The following is a 26068-nucleotide window of genomic DNA, read 5'->3' on the forward strand; positions in this document are numbered from 1 at the left end:
AATCTAGAGTACAAATAGAGGCCAGGATTACATGTTAGTGTGGGCAAAGAAAAACCCCAAAACGTGTTGGTTTGGATCCAGATTCACATTCCAGCAACTTCTATTCCTTTTTTTTTTTTTTTTTTTTTTAATCAACAGGTCTGAAATGTGTGCAGGGATTTAGAATTCTTGATGCAACAGTAGCACTGGAGGCAGACAATGCAGGCAACTTGATGCATGTGGCGCGGCAGCAATGCACCGTTAAAGTGTGTGTGTGTGTGTGTGTGTGTGTGTGTGTGTGTGTGTGTGTGTGTGTGTGTGTGTGTGTGTGTGTGTGTGTGTGTGTGTGCGTGTGTGCGTGTGTGTGTGTGTGTGCAGTGGGGCATGGAGAAAGAAAGAAAAGGGTTTGAAGAGGAGAGAGAAAGGAGAGCAGGGGCCTAGATGGAGGGCAAGGGGGGGGGGGGGGGGGACTCGGGTGAGGGAGTAGGGTGACTTGCAAGAGGTGACATCATCCTACATTTGAATAATCCCACAGGCCGAGATGCGATTGGCCAATCTTAGAGAAAGCAGAGTTCCTCTGCTATTGGCTATTCAGGCCTTTCAATTTCAGCGTGGCTGTCTCCTGGCAGTGCTGCCTTCAAGGACACACCGTAACCGCGCAATTCACCGCCAAAGAGGCGTGATTGGAGGTTTATTTTTTATTTTTTTTAAATGATTTGAATATAACTTGTTTATAACCACAGTATACTGATATCTGCCCGAGGACGCATTCAAATCATCAAACCAGCACCATCTTTTGTTCCCATCTAATGGGAATAACCTGTTCCCAGCAGAGACTGAGCGCCTTGCGTGACCGGCATTGTGAAGCGCTTTGGGACGATTAAACCTCTATTATGAGTCAAATCCTTGTACCATTTACATGGTTTGTATTCTGGCACATCATGACTGACCAGCGTGGCAGAGCAGGTAAAACAACAGTGTGAAGACGTCTCTGTTGATACAGTGGACTTGTCAGACAGGTATGACTAATGGTGATATTTAATAAGCAGCTATTAAGGTGCGTCGCTGCCTCCAGGCATGACTGGGACTAAACTTGTTGATGCCCGATCAAGCCAATACTCTCAATGACGTCTTCATCACACTGAACTACAGAACCTAATCAGCTGTTATAACCCATGCGACGGAATAAAACTCTGTTTTAACTGTGTATTCTTGCATAAAAGGCTCTGTGACACATTAAGATCAGTTAGTTTGTGAAAGTAAGGTGGAAATAAAAGCGTATTGTGTCTTCATCTAAGTCTGCAGGCAACAATAATGAAACCAAAATAAACAAAAATGACTGAACGAACTCTACATCACATTAAAAAAGAGCAAGAAAACACAAGAAACAACCAAAATAAACCCCAAATCCAGATACAATGCAAAGAAAACTTATTGGATTACTAAAGCTGCAAAGATCCATGATAAAGACAAACACAATGACCACAAAGTGACATCAAATGGTAGAAATGTGCAGCTGGAGACACAGAATAAAGAAGTAACAAAGAAAAACATCAAAATAAGTAAAGCAAAAAATAGAGATTTTTCATGTATGACACTAGCTTTGCCTGTTCGAAAGCTATACTGCACCACAATGAAGACCAGATTTAAAGTAAACATTTAGAGGATGTTATGGCATTATTTTACCAGTCCAGCCCACTAGAACTAAACTATGAATGAGACCACTGTAGGTCAACCAAATAATGGAAAGAAATTTACAAAATAGATTAATAAAATGCTAATTATAGCAACAGCAAAACAATTTATTACAAATTACAATTACATTATTGGTAAAATATATGACTGAAATACTAATTATCACATCGGCAAATTTTTTATTCCATTTTACCTCGTGAAAAGGGATTTTTTGATGAAACCTGAAATTTCCAGCAGCGCCTGAAGGCAGCAGCAGCCCTCTCCTCCGCCTGTCCATCCATCCGTTCACCGGCGCGCGCGCGCGCGTCTGCGTGTGTGTGTGTGTGTGTGTGTGTGTGTGTGTGCGTGTGTGTGTGTGTGTGTGCGTGTGTTTGTGTGTGGTGTGCGTGCGTGTGTTTGTGTGTGTGCTGAAGCGTCATCCTTTCTTCCTCCCAGTGAACGCGCATCACTTGTGTAAAAGCGGCGCTCGGCACGCTCAACTTTCTTGTCCGCTCGGCTCCACTCGGCTCGGTTCGGCTCCACTGGGCTCCGCTCGGCTCAACTCGGTTCGGTTCGGCTCCACTCGGCCCGGTTCGGTTCGGCTCGATTCGCTCCGGCTCTTCCGAGGTTTTTTTTTTTTTTTTTTTTCTTCCTGCAGCCGGTTCCGTTCCTCCTCCTCCTCCTCCTCCTCCTCCTCAGATCCAGCCGGGCGAGCGGAGCGGAGCGGCGACACTGGGCGAGGCGGGAGAATCTTCGAGCTCGCGCTGCTCCGACTGGTAAGATAGTTTTAGCTTTAGCATGCTAACCTGCGTTATTAACTGTTTAGCGCTAATTAGCCTTTCTTTATTCACGTGACGTGTTTAGGCTCACTTGCCTTTATCACTCCGGGTTTCCGGTTTTTAACCTCTAAATCAGCGAGTCTCTGCTCCTTGTGTGAGTGGATTTTTTAAAAACGTGTAAAATCCTGTGTTTTCCGCCCGGCGGAGTCGCTCCCCGCCCGGGGAGATGATGGGGCGGTGGCGGCGGGCTGCATGTGGGAGCTGGAGGTCCTTACTGAGCACACACTCATTATCCAGACATCCTCACTGAAACCGCTCCATATTCCTCTATCTGTTGATTTTAATCTGCTTTTCCACCTGAAACTTTCCTTTCCTCCTCCTCCTCCTCCTGCCGCTCCTTCTCTCCATCCTCCAGCCACCATGCAGCCCATTGTTCTGATAGCAGCAAAGTACTGCTCAGAAATATTCCAGGTTTAAAAAAAAAATGTTTTGTTTGCTGATGAATCAGCAAATGTCTGTTTCAGTTTGCATCTGAGCAGGATAACTTTGGGGTTTATTTTCAGAGCGATCAGGATACTGGAGGGAGTGAAGCTGGGAGTTACACAGTCTGAAGCTGGCATGTAATCAGAGGTGATTAATGCCCCCCCCCCCCAAAAGTGATCAGCTATTGTGGTGTTGGAAGAGGCTGGAGGGACGTCGCTGCTCCGCTCCCTGGCTGGTTTTATTTGTGAGTGAGTGCAGCAAGACAGATTACGCTCCCCTCCTGCAGAACAATGGGGACGACAGAACTCGGCCGGTTCCCAAAGCCTGGCCAAGAGCATTTAATAAACTGCAAAACATGCACGCATTAGAAGTCTTTATCCTCAGCCCACAACACTGTTCTCTCCCCTGGAGGTGGCGCGGGCGGCGACATAAATTGTCTTGAGCTTTGTGACCACAGTGGCCAAGGGTTCGGTCAGTAATGTGTGCTGATCGACCGTGATGCATTGATGTCATCCCGACTCAATAGGCATCCCGGGGCAACTAATATGAGCACTTCTAAGGCTCGGCCACGCCGGGTGCTTGGAGGTTCTCCAGGGCTCTTAAGTCAGAGGTGGGCTAAAGCCATCAGCCGGTCCGCCTCTCCCCCCTCCCGCCTCCGGTGCCTGGATGAGAGAGAATGGCTGACTCACAGTTTCTGGTGGATGAGGCAGGGAAATGGAGGACAAACGGGCGGCCTAATGCAATCATGTGAAATTAAATTCAGTGGCCATTAAAAGCCACACGCGGTTTTTATGAAGTTATTTAAGATGGTCTTGGGTCTTAAGATTATGAGCTGGAGGAGGATGGATTACTCATCGAGGTTTTATGTGTGTGGAGAGGATTTGTCATCTTGTATTAAATAATCATTACAACAATGAAAGAAGAAAAGAAAAAACCCAGAGTGATTTTCTTGACATTAGGACGTTGACTGTGGATCATTTTCTTGTGTTTTTACTACAACATATCATTGCGTCTGGTGTCACTGTATTGAGCTGGAATTGAGGGTGTGGATGTCTACAGTGGCAGACACCCCGAGAGCTGAGTCGCTGTCGCCACTGTCTGGAAAGGCTGCATGTCGTCATGAATGGAGCTGCTCCTCTAAAATCAATTAGCTGCTTCAAATTACAACGTTTGTCAATTAATCAGCTGAGGGCAATTGATGCCATTTAAGGTTAATAATCCATACGTCATTTTAACAATTCTGTCAGCAGGGATTTAGTTTTGTTAAAATATCCTATTGTTTTAATAAAATATCTGCAAATGTGTGTTTTCTTGGTTAATCAATTGTTTTTCACGCAAAAACAACCTTTACTCATTTAGAAATGGCAAATATGAACAGTTTTCTTCCTTTTCAAGTCAATATATTGCAGATTTGTCATCATTGTGATATCAGTATTGCATCTCTCAAAATACGGAATTGCCTTGAATGACCTTTTCATGGATTCATGTTCTGCATGTCAACATATCTGGCCAATCAGATGGAGCCCTGCAGCTCTTTATGTTCTCTAAGTAATCAGAAAAATGGTTTCACTGCCATCATCGCAGTTCAAGCCTTTAAATAATCAGGATGTGACAGATAAACGGCACTGAATTGATGAAATGCACATCATCGATTACTTTGCATCAGTGCTGCTCTTTACAGTCATTGACTGTTAAATGGAGGATAAAAGACTGAAATGGATAAACTCACCAAAACAAGCATCCCGATGAAAACTTCAGGAGGAGAGCTCACTCAATGCTCTAGCTCACAAAAGATGTAATTTTCTGTCCTGCTTTCTTCTTTTTTAACACAATTCTTGTCACATGAAGGATCTCAATCTGGGTCAAACACATTGTAAATGATTCTGAAATATTTAGTTTGGCATCTCTCTGTTTAGATTGGATTTGGGCTAATTTAACTTTTACTGTCTCATGTTGCCCCGAGCTGGCCTCTCGACCCCGGCCCTGGTGCTGAGAGGGGAGATGATGGTTGCATTAATAGACCCATGTGTCAGCTCGCCCCTAGCCCCAGGACTGGTGTTACTGGGTTTGAGACTCATAATGAAACCCCCCCCCCCCGCCGCCTCCGCTCTGAACCCCTCAATAGTGACAAGGGCAAGCCTGTGCCTCTGGTCATTCAGCCTTTTTCAGCCTGAACCCATGGCCTTTGCTCTTCTTTGCGTCATTAAAAATTACCACTACCCTCTGGAGATCTTTTTTAATCCGTGGCAACAAGGGCACAATAGTTTCTTGTTTGGAGATTATCAGTGCACCAACAGAAACAGGAGGTTAGACTGAATTTCCCTCTGTATTCTGGTCGATAGGGGCTTGAGGAAGCCGCCGCAGGCACTACACTGAATTTGCGCAGCAAAGATAAAGCAGAGATAAACTTTGCTGTGGTAGTCTTGACAGCAGCTTCCATCGGCGGTGTCACATTTGTTAGGGCATGCAGTTGGCAACTGGCAGGCTGATTCTGAGACTGTATTTACTAGCAGCTGCAGTAATTTGCTCTGTTCGGCCGCTCTGAATTCCTCTGGTGGGAGGATGGATATTAGACATAGTTCCCGGCTCTGTTGCTAGGCTTCAAGACCAAATTTTTCACGGCAGTGTGTTGGTGGTGTTTTGCATTGTCATGCAATTGTACTCTAAATATGGTAAATATTTAGTTGTGAAGTTTGTTTGTGTTATAGGCTTCACCGATTTGAGTGTAAAAGACATCTCTGCTTCTGTATATTACATGTTTGGACACTCGCTGATTAGATCAAGATGATATCATAGGCTACCCAACCAGGCCAGGGTGTTGCTATGAATGGAATGATAGTCCTTTGTGCCACACACTTGTGCTGACATATCAATTTCCCATTTGCTTTGCCTGTTTCCAGTTTCATTTGTTTACTCCTGTAATGATCAGGGACGTACGTGACTCGTGGGCTAAACGTTTAACGTCTGGCCTCCCGACCGGTCTGCACCAGAAAGTACCACGATAATGATACGTCATCAGGCTTAATGTATGTCTTTATGGTCACTGTGGGTGTGGTAAAGAGATGTGTCTGGGGTTTTGTGGGCAGATGTTGTAGGGTTTTAAAAGCCAGATGTGTGGTTCTTAGAAAGCAGTCGTTGGTAGGTGACAATCTGGGAAACCTGCAGGAGATTGGATTCCAAGTGGAACGAGCCTCGATCCACTTCCAACAGGAGGACGTAATCCTCTTACAGACACTGCACTTGTACGCTGCGTGCGTGAGTCCATGCAGAATCTGAAAAGAGTGCGCCGGAGCCTCTCGGTCATAGTTTCGGCCATCCCTGTCCAGATGCCTCGGTTCTGTTTACTTCCTGCATCTCTGTGTCTATCTGCTCTCTATCTGGTGTCATTGATCCGAGCCACCAGCTGGTCCAAGGCCGGCCTGATCTCATTTACCTCCAGAGTGCAGCTTGCTGCTGAGCAGACGGCCCATTATGGAGATGATCCAGCAGCTCTTCAGGTTACAAATTGGACTTAGTTTCTTCTGTTGGGTCGTGCGTTGCCTTGATATTCCTTGTATTTGTTTCCTGAAGCACCTTTTTTTTTTTTTTTTCATTGTCATCTCTTAAAACCAATGTCATCTCTGTCTCTTATCTCCCGGGGGAGGGAGCTAACAGCATCAGAGGAGCGTGCCTCCCTAATGCACTTCCTGTGGCTGTCTCTGGTTCTTTTTGTGCTGCGACCATCTGTGGAGCTGCTTGCCTCCCGCCCGCCTGCCTTCCCACTTTCTCCCGTGCGATCAATATCCTCACAGTGGAGCTCTGTGCCGCCCTGCTGGTCGGCCCTGCAGGCAGTGGAGCTCAGCCAGGGTGTAGTAGCCCCGCGCCGGTGGGGCTACTACAGGGGAGCTGGGCTCTGTCTCTCCCCTTATTGTTTTGGGGGGCTGATAGCCCCTTTAGCCCCTTCTCCCCACAGCATTGTCTAGTTTTCTGGGACATACTGAGGCCTCTGTTACTGCTATATATTCCTCCCTTGTTCGTTCTCGTCTTTCTTCTTTGCTTCTCTGTCTCGCTATCGTTCCCTGTGTGGGTCTGTGCGCCGTTTGAGGACAGTCGAGGCCGACTGTACAAGATTAGCATCTCTCTTTGTCCAGGGTTAACAAGCTCTGTCATGTGTTAATCTGGCCGTCCCCAGGAGGCCGAGATTCTTCGGGCCCGGCACAACCATGGGAAGGACAGGCCTCGAGTGTTTGCATGTGTACGTTAGCCGTGCTGTTTGGAGGAAGGGGAGGAGGGACAAACGTATTTATACAACGTATTGCCTCCAGCATGAACCTGTGACATACACTGGCGTTCTCTCCCGTCTGTCATAACTCCTATAAATCCCTTTTTGCGGATCTATTTAATACACAAGAAACGTAATTGCTAAGAATATGTTTCCTTTTTTTAACTCTCCTTACGTTTATTGCATTCATCTCTGGAGGCCGTAGTAACATCGGAGTTGTGAGTCTCTAAAGACTTCCCAGGATTAGTGCCAGCCTTTCTGATCACATGTTTCTGTGATCCAGGTGACTGTCACACAATCTGCTGCTTTCTATCTCCAGCACGCCAGCAGCCAAGTGAACCAGGAGACAGAAAAACCACTTGTTCTTCGTCCTCAGTGGGGGTTTTGTTCTATCTCACTTAGAACATATACGAGCATCACAGCAGTGCTAGAAATTGGTTGGTGGGATGACTCTACAGGCGTTCACTTGACGGATAAAGAGAAGACAGGTGTCTGTGTGCGTAGAGCCGCCATCTTTAAGAGGTAGGTCTCAACTGACGGCATCAGCCGCCGTATCACAGCCAGATAATATGACGTATTATCACTGCAATGTTTATCTCATGTTGAGCTGTATTTTCTAGTAGTTTATCATCTTATTATATATGAATCAGTCTCTATATTGCAGGGGGTCAAACACATGTTAGTTCAGGGGCCACATTCAGCCCACTTTCATCTCGAGTGGGCCGGATCGGTAAAATAGTTCCATAATGACCTTTAAATTTGAACTTTAAAGGTTTTCTTTGTTGTGGATGTGCATGAGTGCACATGATGCATATGTCTACATTTTTCACAAAAGCCAAACAATTACGACAGAAAATGACTACTATCTCTTAAAACCAATTGTAATGATGCTGTCTGGCCCAAAAAACAGTGAAATGATCCAAAACCTTCTCCTATAGCTGTTGCATTATGGGTATTTGTACCTCCTGACAGTTGAGGTTAGTTTGATAGGAATAAGGTAATTAGCATTCATGCCGATATCTCAGCTCAAGTGTCAGTGTTGTGTTATGTCCACTAGTCTTAAACGTATTTAAAAATCAGTGCTTTCTTTGAAATGTTTACCATTTGTTTGGTTTGGTGGTCTGGATTGACGCCTCTTATGGGTCTTATGTTTAACAGCCCTTGTAAAGAAATGATGAATATAAGTTCTCAAAAGTTGCTCACATTATAAATGGCACTTGTTTTGTGGCTCCCTCCCCCCTCGTGGGTGCTTCCCCTGTTGTCCCACTCATGCCCCACTGTGTGTCAGGAATGCCCCAGAGAGCAGTTTGTATGTGTGCAGCACAGAGGTAGTGTCTTGACCTCGGGTCAGGGGCGCCATGTACCCTGAGCAGCCCTCATCCAATCACACACGTCCGTCATCTTTAGTCAATTCAGTCCATTTTAATCAGCTCCAGTCATGATTGATTTTCATGGTCTTATCCTCATTCTCTGTGTCATGTCTTCATTTTAGAACCTGGATGAGTAAAACCTTCCTGCATTTAATCTGAGATGCTATTATTTTAAATGTCTGTATTTATTAAGGCCATCAGCATCAACTTAACTGTGTGGATATTTCTGGAAGGCACATTAATGACATGGTTAAACAAATCAACCGGGTGTAGTTGTTTTCTACATTATCCACGCTGATACAGCAGCCTCCAACGTGTTCCACAAATTGTATTAATCGGTCAGTTTCATTGTGCAAATGGTCCAAACAGCACATTTTACCTCAAAATATTTCCATGACAAGTCAAAAACTGTTTTGATTTCAAATATCACAGAAATAATTTCAGTTCGAATGACTTGCTATAAAACAATGCATTCAGCTGCAGCTTACAGTTACAAGACTGACGCAGACCATCCCACTATTTAAAAAAGAATTTACTAAATAGGCACTTATCTGCTGTTTTGGGAGCATTTTTTCATTGACCTACAGCTTTAGAGGCCAACTATTTTTGGATTACTTTTTTAAACGACTTTATAATTACTAAAATAAAGAAATGTCCTTATATATTTGAAAGAGACTTTGAAATTCATGTGAAATCTAAACGACAACAAAAATGGCATTAATTGTGGGTTTAAAAGGTTGGAAGCTTTTATTATTCAGAACCAGCGAGTCATGATAGCTTGTTGGTCATTAATCTACTGTTCATCTTTCTTTTCGAAACTAGTGAGTCCGGAGTGATTTCGTACAGAATTTTCCCAACAGTGCAACATATTTCATCCCAGAGCAAAATCCTACCATAAATTTTTCCTCCCATTTTGTCCTTAAACGTCTCTGCACTTCATGCCACAAATATCCATTTCAAAGATGAACAAGTGGAACCCGTGGGTGTGAGCAGCCCTGAATGGGGCGTGGGGTTGACAGAGGCCGCTGTTGTACTTTAGCGTAGGTTGAATGGACAATCTGAGGCCCCACGCCAGCATGTGGCGTCCTGAATCTGACATTCACCCCCCCCCATGTAGAGAGGACGGCTGATAAACACGCATCACAACATGCTCACATTCCACCTTATTTGCTTCTGGTCACAAGTAAAACTGCGTTGAGTCTCTAGACCACTGACATCGGCCTGCTTACACATGAGCAGCAGCGCCGAGAGCAACGCCGCAGTGAATTATTGAAGCAGCTGTGCAGTCGCACTCCACGAAGAGACGAATCGAGAGCGGTTGTGCCGCATAATGTGATACACAGGAAAGAAGAGCTAAAAGGTTTCACTGACTCCCAAAGTACACAGATCTGAGTTCGATTACACGGAAATGATTGCAGGTGAAAACGCAAAACCTTTGTTGTGTTCTGGTTGTCCCTTTTACACGACAACGGCGCCCGGAGTCGCTGAAAATGCAACTTTTATAGAACAACTCCCAAGGTGGAACTTCATAACTCCCAGTCCAGATTCTCCCAGGACCTGGTAGTTATATTTTGACAGTCACCGTAATAACAATCCAACATGGTAGTTTTATTATGACAGTCACTGTGATAACAATCCAAGTTGGCCGTTGGTCCATACAAACATCTGTGTTCTCCCAGTGTTAATGTTTAGAGCTCATTCTTCTCTGCTGCATGTGTGTGTGTGTGTGTGATTTCATTACAAAAACCACCAACAGCACCTACTAGTGGCCCAACATTAAAACTACATTGTTTTCAGTGTTTCTGCTGTTGCGTGTTAGCTGGCATCATTTTCAGAATGTTGCCGTGCAAACATAAAACTTTTCTTAAACTCCAAAATGATGCATTTGCGTTGTAAACGTGGCCTCAGTCAGCAGAGGAAGAATCGGCGTATCGGCCATCAGCAGGCGGAGGAAGAGGACGGTTCATCAGCCGTGTCAGAGGCCAGAACACCGCAGGTCTGCGTGTTTGTTGTTTGGCTTCATGTGGACATAAAAGCATGTCAATTACAGGGTCAGAGGCCACCGCCTGCTCGTTAAAAACGCCTTTAAAGGCCTGGGCCGACCCACCGACATCCTGTCCACTCACTGCAGCGAGCTCCTATCCTCTTATCAGGGGCATTAGTCATATCTCGAGTAATTCTATCAAGCTCCATCCAGCCTGTGTCGGCATCGGCGTCGGACCGCGTCGGGCCCCACAAGCTCACTTTTCTTTTTGCATCTTTTCTGGTGTCTCTCGCTCCCCGCCCCCACCAACACCACCGCTGCTTCCTTCCCCCACAATCCCTCCCTTTGACTACTATTTAGAGTAGGCCCCCGGGGTAGAAGAAGGCTCACTGAATGCGTGTGTGAGAGCAGAGTTGTCTTTCTACCACAGCGATTCATACGCGCTCTCGGACGGTTGGCGGGCTTGAATAAGGGCGCGAGCAGGGGGCACTTTGATTTGGGCCTTTGTCTGGAGAGACGAGAGAGTTTCTCCTTTCCAACCGACGGCTGTTGCAATCAGAAGTGAACCCTGGAGGAGGTCTGACATTAACTTAACATTTTCGCTGGATAACGCACACTGCAGCCTCTCCGTTTTAATCTGCATAATGAATCATAGCTTCCCCGCTGTATGGAAAATACATTTTCTTTTTACCCACAAGCTGTTTTTAGCCGTGTACTTCCCGCTGTATTTAAAACAAGGATGGTAGGTACACGTTTACCCCGGGTGCATACAGTGCACGCAAAAACAAAGGAGGTCAAAGTACCAGTTTTCAGTTAAAATATGCTGATGACCTGATTATTCAAGAACAGCATGTTTGTGTCTAGACAGTCAGAAAAAGCTTAGATCCCTCAGCAGAGCTGGATGCCTTCCAGTTATTGACAGTATCAGCCGATACAGGGTACTGTGGCTGGGATACACCTACACACACACGTTTCATTCACATCCCAGTGTGGGTATTAAGAAGAGATGACGCCCCAGGAGGATGACCTCACCTTGACGGGCAGGCTCATCCATCATGAGCTTACTGCTTGAGGTCTATTAAGCGTAATAACAACAACAACAACAACAACAACAGGAATAAACAACACAGGATTCGCCTGAAAGCAAACTATAAATTGTGACTGGCCAAGATGGACAAAGACAAGAGAATAGGAGTTATTCATAACCAGTTCTATATTTAAAAAACAAATCTTAACAGTGCAGTTGGTTTTAGTCATGTACTGGGAACCGAGCCTTAAACGTGGTGATGAATGGGCTTGTTTGGTAATCCTAAAGGGTGAGAATGGGGTGACAATAGACTGGGTCCCGGTCCTGTACGTTAAAGCACCGCCTTTGTTTTTGTGTGGCCCAGTCTGTGTGGGTTCCCTTTGTTCTCAGAAACAGTGTAGCTCATCAACCAGGCTTGCAGAAAATTTGGAGTGGGACGCTGCTTGGAAGCTGTGAGCACATGACACCGTGAAGCCGATAAACACAAAGCGAACTACAGAGGGAGGAAATTCCCATGTTTACAGCAACAACCGTGGAGATTTACAAGCTACTTTTAGGTTCGATTTCTGTTTTTGCAGGATATCGAGGTTTTAGTTTTAATCTTAGTTTGATATAAAAAACATTGAGTCCCATTTGAAGGCTCATTTCTTCTGTGTTCACAGAGCTCTGATGCAACATGTATTTACACTTTGGGACGACGATGCAAGCTCCGGTCCACACCCAGCCGCCTCTCCTGTGACACTGCTCATTTGTTTGTCTTTGTACCAGAGGAAAAAGCTGGTGGTTTCTGATCATCGCTTGACGTTGTATCATAATGGATGTTATAATTTAATGTAGTTTTAATCATAGCTTGCAGGTAAACATGCCAGAAAAATCTAATGACCTCCAGTAACTTGTTGCAACAACCACAAGTCTGGCAATTTCTTTTAAAGCCAAAACTTTAGGTAAGATTTCAGTCTTGAAATCATTTGTTTTGATGTGCTAAGTCACCATAATTGCTGTGTAGATTTACAAACATAGTTTGCTATATGTTTATGGATACCCACAATTTGTTGGATTGTGAGACGTGTAAATGCGAAACGTTTCTGCAACGAAAAAGCAAAAATGATGTGTTTCCGCTTTACACGTTGTCGTATAATGGGGCCTCAGCCTGCAAACTTTTTTGTTGACAAAGTAGTTATTCTGGTACTTTTCCTCTGCACACATGTGTGGCGCTCAGGCCACGGGAGGTCAGCCCAGCTGATGATGTGCAGCTGCTCTTTCTGGGGTAATTCAACCAGGAAGTGTCTTCACATTAAAACCATTTTATGCCTCAAACATTTCACACGGTGCTTAGTTCCTAAAATACAAAAAAAAACCAATGTTTTGTAATGGACCTAATGTGCCTAACAAAGCCATCTGTCTTGAATGAAAAGACAATATATCCCAGGTCATTGAGTACAGTTTCTCCCTTATGGGTTGAAAATGCCAGTTTGTGTGAGAGGATTTCCCACAAGCAGCCTCGGTGTTGAGAGAGTTTCAACAATGGATGACTTCTGCGAGGAAAATGTTGAGTTTCGTGACCAAACCACACTTGATTCTCCTCACTGATTTCACATATCTTCACTTCAAATGGGAGGCCTTGGGAGTCAAAGTTTAATATAAATGTTTGGAGCTGAATAACACAGTAGCATTATGCGACGTAACGTTTAGTGATGTAATCTGACTGTAAACCCCTTAATGCAAAACCACCTTCAGCGGCTATAGTAAAGCACCAGTGAACCAGAAAACATGTAATCCCCAGTTGTTTTAGTGAAGCTGCTCAGAGAAAACAAGAATGCCACCAGCTGCAATACTCCCAAATGTCTGTTATTGTATGAATTGTGACAGGTTGGTATGAAAGGTTTTTTTTTATTTTTTTTTAACTCAGAAAGATTGTACAAAGATAAATGGAATAAATAAAACCTTTTGTTGCAAATGGACGTCAGCCAAAAGATGTTTGGAACAGTAATGAGACACATTTATAATTCTCAACATGAGGTGCCCTCATGGCTCATTTAGTTTTAATCTAATTAAGCATAGCAAAAACTAATGGAATTAGTGGGTGTGAGATGTTGCAGTTGGGAGAGCTGTAAGAATTACAGATAAGATTTCAGTGTGAAACCACTGGAGCACATTCATCCATCCATCTTCTGTGCTTTTTCCAGTCTCTGGAGCAGATCCTGGCTGTGAACAGATCCTGGAGAGTCCATCACATACACACCGAGAGCCAACAATTAATCACCTTTGGATTACTTCACAGAAACAAGTACTTTAGAAATACTTTACTTAAAGGCATGATGGGAGTGATTTTTCTATATTGTTAACCGCCAGTTGAACCATCAGTGTTGCATAAGTGGAACTGTATTAAAGTCTGCCAGTTGCCTCTGTCCTCTTGTTTATGGTGAGTCTAAATGAAAACGAAGAGGCGGTTCCTGCCCCGGTTTGGAGCCTGTTTATGCTCACCACTGACTGATGGCCACGGTGACGCAGAGCTGGCTGCATGAGCCATCAAGCCACAGAGAAGTGTGATCTCACAGCTGTCTGGAGGCTTGCAGGAGAAAGAAATGTTCCTCCTGCCGCCGACATGCAATCAGAATTTATCACCCACATACACACACACACACACACACACACACACACACACACACACACACACACACACACACACACACACACACACACACACACACACACACACACACACACACACACACACACACACACACACACACACACACACACACACACACCAGCGCTGGAGGTTGCAGCCCGGCCAGGAAGCTCCGGTTTTCTGGAGCCAAACATAAACTGAACACAAGTGAAATGGGATTGGTTCACTTAGTTGTCGATAGGTCAACACATAATCCGAATAAGGCTATGTCCTTGTTAATTTAATGTAAAATGGATCAACCTTGATGCTGTGTACCTTTGGAAGTATAGTTAAACTCATGTACACAAGCTCATACTATTGACATTTTATCAAGTCCTTCACAAAGCCGTCGGTGATCATTGGGACTGATGATTCAGTCCAAACGCCATGGCCCAGTTCCAGTCGTGAGTCACCTGACATTTTCAGTAGGGGGAAATGAATGAGGCGCCTAAAATATCTCCTACAAAATTACAAGTCTGCCATAGCAAAATGACTGCATTTATATGAGCAAGCATTCAAAATAACTTAATTTTACTGACTTTTGTGTATTTGCATAGTCTACAGTGCAGGAGTTCTCTCAAAAACACTTGTTAAACACAGGCTGGTCTTGTTTTCACCTCATTTTTACTGTTTATGTCACTCTTCTAAGTTTGGCTGCTGGTGCCAAAATTTCAGCCACGACCCAAAACTTAATGTCCAAGTGTTGAGTTTGTTTTTCTGGGTTTCTGAGTTTGGAGGCTGGAGGCTGGAGTACCAAGACAGTCATTCTGTAATTGCATTTGAATGTTTTCCAAACTCCTTGAATGCTCCATATGTGGGCAGCTAAAGGATACTGCTGCTGAACAATAACCTGAAATAAAGACATCCAATAATATCAGATTATTCTGTTCATTTAGGGCGGATGCAGTGAGAATATCATCTGTATGTTGTTGAGTTCTCTCATCATTTTCATGAGCCTCAATAAAACTTCATGACTCTGCTTGATAGTCAAGAAGCTGCTTTTACCAGAAAGTAGTAATCAGACGAGTATTGGATGCGAGGTGAAGGATTTGCTGCTGCTGTTGGTGTCACCTTCATATAGTTCATTCTGTAGCACAGGCATTTAACAGAAATCCGTTGTGAGTTCATCGTATGTGGGAGTATAAAAGACGTTGAAGATGCAGAACGTGGCCAGATGAGGCTTCACAGGAGTGGTGAGGCGGGTTTGCTCTGTGTACTGGATACAGTAGACTTGTGGTTGGTCCCTCCAGTAAACTGGAATCTTGCCCCAGAAACCTTTTGAATAACTTGTTTGTGAAGATTGTCAGTCCTTCAGATCACTGTATAAGTCCAGTTGCCTTTGTGCTACAGTTAGATCATCTGGACCAACAGGTAGAACTGAAACACAAAGATAAACTGTGGATTAAACCATCAAACAGACTGTCTCCCGTAAAAACAGTGACGAAATGCACCATAATCCAGCCAAGTTGTGCCCATTTTGTTGTCTTCCTGGTATCCCAGAATGACCAAAGGGTGCGTCATGCCTCTTTTCCAGCAGCCACTCGTCAGCGCCCACTCGGCCTCTCTGCTGGTTTAGGGCGTCAGCCTGTTGCTCTACCTCTGTGTATCTATTTCTCTGTGTTGTTTGGGATACATGGTTCTCTTTTTTCTCTCGTTCTCTTTCCCCCTCTGGTCCTACTCAGCTGCTCAGGCCATCTGTGCAAAGGCAAACAGAGAACAGAGGGATGGAGGGAGCGTGGCAGAGCCGGGGGGAGGAAGGAAATCCAAGAGGGGAAAATGGTTAGGATAAAGAAGCAGAGGAGAAAGAAAGAAGGGCCTTTTGACATGTTAGATTTGGTATTTGGAATGAGTGGAAGATGACCAAAGAGGGAGAGAAAGATGAAGACGTGTATGCCGGAATTGTTTCCAGGAAGCATAAAGATCATGTCTGTCCTGGTCTAGGAATAGAAGGACGAGTGTGTGTGTGTGTGTGTGTGTGTGCGCGCAACAAGTTTAGGTCAGTGGAAACTGGGATGACTAGTGATGTCTGGATTTTAAAGTCCAACCAGCAGATATCGGCCAATAATGAGCTCATTTTACGTCTTAGTTTCCTCCTGTCTCTTCCCTCACCCTCTCTGTTCCCATGCTCCTCAGGCCAAGCCTCTTCCTCTGGGCTGGCCTCAGTGTTTGTCTCTCCACTTAACGTCCTGCCCAGCCGGCCCCTCGCTCTGTTGGTAAACTCCAACAGGACAGTTTCCTGCGACTCCCCCGCTTCCCTCCCCGCTTCCCTCCCCGCTTCTTCCAGGCTCGTAAATGGGAAATGATCCTAAGAACTGCCACTGCATTATTATGTACTCAGTGCTCAGTATCAGTAAGCGAATATAAATCCTTGCACTCGGTGTGTAAACATTAGTGCATCCATATTAGAGACCCTGTTTACACGACACACCTTTACGTTTTCATTTCAGAAAAAGTTTAGAGTTTACACAGCAACGGAGCCGGAGTGTTTACAGGAAGTTTCACTTGAAATCGTCGCGGAAACAAGCACTTAGACAAGTTCATAACATGATTAGAGATAAATAATAATAATAACATCGCAGAGAGGTGAGCGTTTAGGAAGTGCAGAGGAAGAAAGATTAACCATTGTGTAAATGGTTGAAGGCAAATAGAACTTCAAAACAAAACAACCAGTTTACAGTGTGAAACTGAATTTTATTATCCATAATAGGTTATGTTTTAAAGATTCAGAAAAGCAGGCAGAATGTCTGTACACATGAGACTAAAGACTAATATTGAATAGAAATCATCCCCGGGCCGTCAGGCAGCATGAGACTGGATTGGGACGTGGGAATCGATGCACGTTACTCTGGGATTTCTGAAAAACTAATGTCTGTGAACTAGTGTGTTTCTAAATGCCGTCATGGTCCACAGATGCCTAAAAGAAGACCAGATGGAACAATGTGCAGGCTAATGTCCCAATTAGTTCCATATTTAAAATGAGCACTTGAAATACTGAACTCCACCTTTGTACTCCTGGAGATAAAAGGATTTAAATGATTAGTGCACAGATAAAAACTATTTTCTCTCTGGCTTGTTGGGCTTATTGCCTGACCAAGTTTGCACATACATTCAAAGTCTTTTTAGGCTTGATGGACTTTTCTCATTCATTCGATGTAGGAGGTGTGTACATTAGTGTGTGTGAAACCGTTTCGCACTCCCTTAAGTGTACTATCCGATAAAACCAGTCTTCCACACTAGTGACTCTGATGCTAATTTGTACCAAGGAGAAGAAGAAAAAAGCCACAGCAGCAACGCTGTCCAAGTGTGTCACTGAGCTTTTTAGTGCCACGGAGGGGGCTGTTTGCAACTGCAATGCACTTGGCATTGAAATAAATGAAGGCTATTTGTAGAATGTGTTGTTTCTGGTGTAGACATGTACGGTATTTATCCAGTCATTTTCTTAGTAATGTCTTTAAAAGGAACCAGCACTGTTTTGTTCCAAATATTCTGAAGTCCTCTTTAAAATCCATGGAATATTTCTATTTCTGCACATATTTGCTTATTTTGCCTAGTGCTAGTATGCTTGTATGTTATATCTTTGTATTTGAATATACTGAAGCTCTGAACAGTAGAGGCGAATGCTTTATCTGTCTACCAACATTCCTGGACCTTTATCTGCTGCTGGCCTAAACTAAAACCTGCCTTTCATGTCTGGTCTTGCTGTTGACTGGTTGTTTTTCTGTCTGGTCTGTCTCCCTCCAGACAAACCCTTGCTACCTCCAGAGAGCCTGTAGAGCAGCATCCATCCTCTGAGCTCGCCGTCAGTCAGCCCTGCCCTGCAGCGACGGACCACTACCATTCGAGTGGAGATGAAGCCGGATGGGGTTGCCACGGCAGCGCTGGAGCCAATGGAAGCATTGGAGTCGGAGCCTGTAAATGAGGCAGCGCCGGCTGCAGGACAGGAGCCCAACCAGGCGGCCAGTCCGGCGGAGGAGCAGGTGCCACAGAAGCACGCAGGAGAGACGGGTCAGGAGGACCCCGAAAAGGCCAAGGAAACCCCGGCCGCCAAGACCGGCAACAAAACCTCAGGAGACTCCAAAGCCAAGACTGCCAACAAGCCCACGGCCAAGACAAAACTCAGCACCACCAACCCCGCCAAGACCACGCCCGGTGCAAAGACCAACATGTCTCAGAGCCGCCTTTCGAATGGCGTCTCCAAACCTCAGACCAACGGCGTGGCGAAGAAGATGATGACTCCCGCGGACAAAAAGAGCACCACGACCTCAGCTCCCTCCAAAAAGCCCACGGGGACGGCCGGGGCCGCCGCCAGGAGCACCATGGCGAAAGTGGGTGAGAAGAAAGCTACAGGGAACGCCACCACTGGGCTGAAGCCAGCGACCGGAACAACGGCGGCCAAAAAGACAACATCCACAACCGCTAATGGTGTCAAATCCAGCGCCACAGCAGCTGCTGCTAAAAAGCCCCCAGGTTGGTGAAAAAGTCATGGACATGGAAGGCTTTCACTGCTCTGGCTCAAAGCAGTGTTTACTCTAATGTGATGACATGCAGATTGCTGCTCAGAGAATGGATTTAACACGCATATTAGACATGCCAGAGTGGCTGCTGTTAAACTATAAATGCATTTGCCCCAGATCCTTGTGACACATTCTATGCAGGACACATTTTCCTGACCTATATTTAAGAAATATGCTACTCTATATGTCTTGTGCTGCAGCTTATTGCAGTGTCCTTATTGTTGTCTCTCCCAGCACCGAAGACTACGTCTGGAACTTCCACCAAGCCTGGCTCCGTCGCCTCGCCCAAGCCCGATAAGACTCCTGTTTCCAAGGCGACCAGGTGAGAGCGACATACAGCAAAGCCTGGTCCACGGTGGAGTGTGTCTCTGTGTGTTTGTAGATAAGCCAGACTGCTGTCTATAATTGCTCCTCTCCTCACACGTCCTCCAGGCAAGAGTCTTGTAAGTGGGCTCCTTTCACAAAAAAATCTCAATAATTTGCCACCAATCTCGCTTCAGAACAGCTGCAAAGGTGGAATAAATGACTGAATACATGCGAATTGCAGGGTATAACTTCTGCATCGAGAAGCTCCTCAGAGCCAAGTCGGAGATACAAAAGGTTTCACTTGGCGACAGGTTCAAAGAAGACGCTGTTTAAGAAGGAACACCCTGGAGGAGCGAGGGACAATGATCCCCCACATAGAGGTTGTGCATAAGTAGGCCAGCAACCAGCCAGTGTCAGAACAAGCCTGAGAGGAATGCCTCGCAGGGCTTCATCGCAGCAAGCATTATCCAGCATTATTAATAAAACAAGTTTTGGGAGGGCTTTGGAGAGCAGGGGGGAGGCGCAGCCCAAAGAATTAGCAGAAGACAAGAGGAGGCTCTGTGTTCCTGCTCCTCCACATTGAGAGTTTGTTTGCGTTTCTGCATGGCGTCATGCGCTATCGGCATCTGTTGGTGTGGGATCAGATCAACATGTGTTCCTCACCTGAGTCACACTGTGTGCTGGGCGTCTGATCCTGAGGTGAGCTGGCGACGCGCCAGGACGGGAGGCTAAAGGAGGCCTTTGTCCGAGGCGGTGGAGCCTCTGGGCGTTTTACTGCTGATCCATCTAACTCTGCATGATGTGTGTTTGTTTGTTTGTTTGTTTGTTTGTTTGTTTGTTTGTTTAGTTTAGTTTAAAAGATGGCCTCTTTCTTCCTTGCTGTTATGTCACCAGCGCACATACGTCTGCCAGCGCACACGGTCATATTTGAAACATTAAGTCAAGCAGATTGGAACATTTGTGCCAAACTTGTTAAGAGAAAAGCAAAGAAGGAAAACAATCACTGGCTGTGAGTCATTAAAGTTTTCTAATGCTGTAAGATTAACCTGTGATCCCTGAACAAAACGAGGAAAACAATTTGCCATTTTTAAAAAGGCGAAGCCTTCAGATACTGGTGGACTTTGGACTGGGTGTTACTCACCCTTCAGCCAGCTCGATTGGACGGAGCGATTAAGATATTGATCGATGGTGGACTTTCAACAGCTCCAAATGAGCTTTGCCAATTTTGTCTTTTTAGTCTTAACAGAAGTAGCCATCTCTATATTTTATAAGTACTGTACAAACATGACGGGTCACCAAAATAACCACAGTAGAAAATTGACCTCCTCGGAAATGGAAATGTAGTTTGTCCAAAAAGCATAACTGAGCTAATAAAGCCAAAATACAACCAAACCAAACCTTTCAAGCAGGAGAGAAAGCTCACTGGCGTAGCGTCGACCAACCAAGCAGAATATTAGGTTTTCCCGTGAAAAGTCCAAACATTGGGGGCATTCTGGGTGTCGGTATACACAACATCAGTGCTCGGAGCCACTGAAAACAACTTTTGCGGGAGCAGAGAACAAGGTCACACTTGACGGAGAGCCGAGTGAACAAAAACAATCCTAATTTTAGCATTTATAGCAGAGGCGCCTCCTCCAACACGAACTCACTGGCCAGCTGCTTCACTCCACCTGCCAGGAAAGGTGCTGGTCCATCCCCTCCCTCTCCGCCTGCCCTCCATATGCCACGGGGAGCAGTTGGATTGAGGAGATTATGCTCAGATTACAGCTTTATACAATGGTCGATGTGCAAACATCTCATTAAGAAGAATTATTGCAGGACACGTTGGTAATGACCAGGGCGGCGCAGAAGACTACTGTGAACTGTCCTGTTGCTTTGATTATCAAAAAGTGCAGCAAGTGGATCTTTATCATTTGTTTGTTTATGTTTCTTTCGTTAGAAATGTAGAATTCTGTTTGGGATTGCGTCAGAGTTTGGTGATAATGTCGTTCTAGAGCTGTAAATCTGTTGGAGAATCACATCTGGGAGAGATTTGACATTTCTTCTGTAGGTTTTGGAGTGGTGTCTTCAAAGGAAAAACAATGAGCTTAGCAACAGGTTGAACAGAACATTTTCAGTCTGATTCTCACTTGAATGGACTTAATTTTCTATTCCTTTATATTTTTCTACTTTCTGAGGAGGCATCCTTTCTGACCGGACGCCTCTGTGCTCTAGTTGATAAGTGTTTCAAAGCCTTTCTGGATGGCTGCTGCATTTTCTCTCCATTCCCTGTATCTCACACAGCGCACACTCCCACAGGCCACACTCGCTCCTGCCTGTCTAAATGAATGGGAGGTCTGTCAGTTCTCCTCCCTGCCTGATGTGCGCTGAATGCAGCCTCCAAGCAGCTCGGCTCCACTGTTTGGTGTTGTGAGTTTTGTGTTACTTGGAGTCTGACGTGCGGCTCGGGGAAGGATTGTGCTGCAGTAGACCTGCATGTGAGAGGGAGAGAGAGGGGAACTAGTACTGATGATTGTCTCCTCTGACGTCTCCTTGTACTTTGTAGCTGCACTTTGTTCAGTGTGTGTGTGTGTGTGTGTGTGTGTGTGTGTGTGTGCACATCAGCGTTTGTCTGCGTGATCTGCTTTGACGGGCCCATAAATTTCAGCTTTAATTAGATTTTGCCCTTTTCCTACCTCGCCCGGTGCTTAATTCATGCTCGCTATCAGCAGAGTGGTGGAGGGCTGTGGGGCACTGGGTTTGTTCGGTGTGACTCTGAGGCCCCGGCTGATTTAATTCCACCCTGTGTAGGTTCCAGTTATCAGACAAATACAAGTGCAGACTAAATGCAGGCTCACTCAGTGACATCAATCTAATTTCAGCCTACTCACAAATGTTGTTTCTCCTATTCAGCCAGGGGTTGCAGCGAAATTGAATTAGGTTTCATAGTGGTGGCTGCAAGTGGCTCCCTATTGGAAATCATCCTTTGTCTGCTCTCTTTTATTTCCTTCTCAGTGATTCGAGTGAGAGAGCATCTTTGATGTAGATGAAGCTCCTTGTTTTGCACTCTGCACTTTACTGAAAGGGCAGCGGGTCAGCGAGGGTGTCGAGTTGAAAGTGATGCGTTGCTTACGCTCCACGAGTTCCGAGTTTGTGGCGTCTAACAACGGGAAAAAAAGATTTTTGATGTGTGCGTGTGTGAAATGTCAATCCTGCTCCAGTGGCAGCACATGGGGTTCTGTCTTGACCCTGAGTGTGAGCGAACCGGGTTCAAATCCCTGGTGTGGAAAAACAAAGAGCCAAAGCTACAATGCAAGCTGAGTCGCCTATAAAATGAAGGATGGGTAAAGTGCTATCAGTGGATATTATAAGTTCCTGTCTACCTGTGAGAAGCTACTTAATCTGTAGTTAGGAGGGCTTGTGCCTGTTGGTCTGAGCCAAAAGCCAGAAGCCAACAACTGGAAGTCAGGATGTAAGTGACGCAGCCAACATCTGACTCATAGGGTATTATATAGAGTATATATTGTACATATAGAATATAGAGTAGCACTGACCTTTTTCTTTTAAACTTAGTTTTTTAAAATTATATTTTAACAATCACAAACGGTGACAAACAAAAATAGAAGGGCATCTCTAGTATTCGTGTTTTTCTTTAGTCCTCTAGTTCATTTAGTTCTCTCTGCCACGTTCCATTTCTTCCAGTTTTTCTCAAATGTATGTCCCTTGAGTTTTAAGTAATAAATCATCTTTCCTATTGACTAAATACCCTTGATGATCTCGAACCGTTCCTGGTTAGAACCTTTTACTGGCAATAAGTCAAATCTGTCTTCTTTCTGCATGGTTTAGTCTAGTTCTCCCAGTTTTTAACTCTTGACTTTTTGAATGTGAAATAGCCTTGAAATCATGCATTATGGACTGATTTAGGAATTTCAACTCCCAAAATCTATAATTATCTGATCATTTAAAAATGCATGAACATCAAACCACTGACTTTCCTGTTAAAGACACCTTCTTCCAATGTGAGTGAAATGTCAGCGGGTGCAGGTGTTTGCAGTGTGTATAGAGATAAAATAGTCTGTATTTGCTTTCTTCACAATAAAAGGCATTCTATTCTATTCTATTCTATCTCCTGCATACATCTTTTACAGGTGTGTTTTTTGTCCTTCACAGTGAGCATACAAGCACCTGCAGCCTGTGATGGGAAATACCTGAACCTGAAATCTTCCCATGCTGCACTGCATGTTCGTACTTTCTGTCCCAGCTTGTGTGCATCAATATTAACTGGCTTCTGGTTGTCCTGCGCAGCCGCAGAGATGATTTCCCCGTCTTATAATGCATTGATAATCAGGTATGAAGCCTTCAATCTGCCCAACAGCACAGCTGACCGTACAGGTGCTTTCATATGTGAAGGAACGGCGTGCAATTGGTATTCAGAGCGCGTGTTCATTTTGCCGGTGTGATGCCGAGGTGAGGGGGGAGGGGAGGGAGATGTACACACTGGCTGGCTGTGCACGTGGTCGGCGCACACGTGACATGCGGCTGCAGCAAAGTGAAGTAAGACAAAAAATAAATAAAAAATGGTGGCAGTGGAGTATGGAGGCTGCATGCTTGAATAAGTCATGCCGTCCCTGCTGGGCTCCCATCACTGCTGCCAGAGACGTATAGAGGGCTGAGCTCCGCATGCAGAGGGAGGCGGAGAAAGAGGGCACCTCTCAAACAAAGGAAAACGTCGCCCTTCGGTGTTAGAGGACAGACAAAGGACATTCGCTCCTTCGTGTACGACCCAGGAAAAGGAAGTGATGTGATTCCTGAGCAACCAGCAAGCCTTTCTGCCACTTAGCCGCCGCCACCAGTGTTCCCACATTAGTCATGCTCTTCTCCTCACCCACGGTCCCTGCAGGATGATAAATTTTTATGGGGAGTGGATTGAATGCAGCCGTCCTCATGATCTAACAAATTACTGCCGATGTAATGGCCCGACGTGGCTGCACGGTGAGCAGCAGCAGCAGCGCTGCTCAGGGTCTCCGCCCAGACACCGTCCATCCAAGCGTCCGGTGCCGAGCAGACGACGTGCTGCAGACCGTAAATCTCCCGTCCTGCTCTGGGTGTGGCCGCTGGCTCTCCCACCACCGTGGGTTGTTAGTGTGCAGCTGCAGAGGCAATTACTAAATGGATTTAGTGGGAATAATCTGCAGGGAGGGAAGGAAGAGGAGAGGGGCTAAAAGGAGGCGTGTGTCTCTCAATATGAGACATGTAGGTGGAGGGACATGCTGATATTTCAAACACAGAATTTCTGTTTCCTAATAAGGCCGGTTGGTTTCACCAGAATCAACAGTTTTATTAGTTGGTTCACTATGTTTTTTAATATATTATTTTAAACCGTGGAGAAGCACAAGGATGTACAGTAGTATTTCTCTAAGGAATTAACCACATCGAAGTTTACTGATAAAAATACAAACAGATGGAATCTTTCACTGCTGCAAACATTAAGATCTGTGACTAAATTTAACTCATAAAACTAATCATGCTTTCTTAATCTCTTTGGGAAATTCCTTTTTTCTGCAGTTTCGTTCTATTACTGGGTTGTGGAGGTGCGGCCACATTAATCCCTCCGGGGAGCTGATGGGGGTCAAAGGTCACACCTGGGGACTTACAGTAGTGACATGTCTGCTGTGGGATTTGAACCTGCAAACTCCCAATCCCAAGTCCACTTCTCAAAGCCCTCGTCCACCACTGCCCTAAATTTAGGACATTTATGGTTTTTAGTTCACAATTCACTTCTTTTGTCAACAGTTCATGTCAAACTACAATTACAAAGCTCTTGTTGTAGTTTAAGCTGGATTTTCTCCTCGTTACTGAACAGAGTGTATTTAAAAAGAGCATTTAACAGCAGTTAGTCTCTCACAGTGAGTCCCACCTGTCTGCTGCTCCATCTTCACTCAGGTATTTATAGCCAGCGCTTCGATCGGGCTCATTTAACAGGGCGACAGCTCTGCCTCCGTAGTTCTGCTGCTTAATTAACGCGGCATCAGCTTCAATTTACTGCTCGTATTCAGAGGGGGGAGATCCTCTGCAGCTCGGTCGCTCGCCGTTTGCTGCAGGGAATCCGTCTGTCCACATGCTCGCTTTGCTCCTGCTCACTCATTTGACCCTGTTTCTTTCTCCCCGTCTAATTATTTAAATCATAGTCTTGTTACAGACTGACAAAGCAGCAGCAGCAGCAGCAGCAGGCAGCCATGTTTCCCAGCTCGACAAAAACAAGGAGCTGCAGTCAGATCTTTTAACTCCACGACGTTTCTGTTCATCTTGTGGAACCAAAAAAATTGAGTGCAGCTTTCTCTGCAATGTTTCCAGTTTAATGTGTGTGAGACTACGATAACTCCCGCAGGCTCGTCAATCATTCAGCTAATGCTCAACCTGATTACAAAATCTAAAACAAATGTATTTAGTTAGTAGGCACGCACTCAGTTAGTCACTGAACTATCAAGTTACCGCCCTCCCTGTGGGAGCACGGGCCAGAAGTAACATTTTCTAGTGAAAACTCAAAACGTTTGTTGTGTTTTGTAAGTCCATTTACACTACAACGGTGCAACGGAGTCACTAAAAACAACTTTTGGGAAAGTGTCCGTCCGCTAACTGCATAGTTTTCAGCATTTCTGCCGTTTCCGTGGAAACAGACATAGTTTTCAAAATGTTGCCGTGTGAGCGAAAACGTTTCAGGTACAAAAAGAGCTCAGATTTATGCGTTTTCACTTGAAAAGTCGCATAAACGACGCTTAAGTCGGTTTGACCAGCTTTCAGCTGCCGCGGGAAAAATAGTTTCATCTTGCAAATGAAAACCAGAAGAAAACTGACATTAAATCACTCAACTCAAGCTTCTGCACACGAACCTGCTGCTCGCAGGGTGAGACCGTTGCTCTGATCCCGCCGGTGAAAGAGAAAAATAAATAAACAGTTACTGTAAAACTTAAAATAGAAAGAGGAGGCTATATTTTCTGCGTCTTTAAAAGCCTGATTTTAATAAACGTTCTGAAAAATTAT

At 45.0% G+C, this 26068-nt stretch overlaps 1 protein-coding gene across 1 annotated transcript in view; it reads left to right on the forward strand.

Annotated features, from left to right (window-relative positions):
• The first annotated feature begins 2350 nt into the window (after positions 1-2350).
• The window catches only part of prr36b (proline rich 36b), a 33395-nt gene continuing 9677 nt past the window's right edge, over positions 2351-26068 (forward strand). Inside the window, exons 1-3 of the mRNA XM_080488417.1 lie at positions 2351-2429; positions 17970-18695; positions 18977-19064. Coding sequence (XP_080344543.1) covers positions 18077-18695; positions 18977-19064 — 707 coding nt within the window. The 5' untranslated portion in view covers positions 2351-2429; positions 17970-18076. The remainder of the gene's footprint in view (positions 2430-17969; positions 18696-18976; positions 19065-26068) is intronic.

Source organism: Lipophrys pholis (genome assembly GCF_963383615.2).
Source record: "Lipophrys pholis genome assembly, chromosome: 19".
NCBI lineage: Eukaryota > Metazoa > Chordata > Actinopteri > Blenniiformes > Blenniidae > Lipophrys > Lipophrys pholis.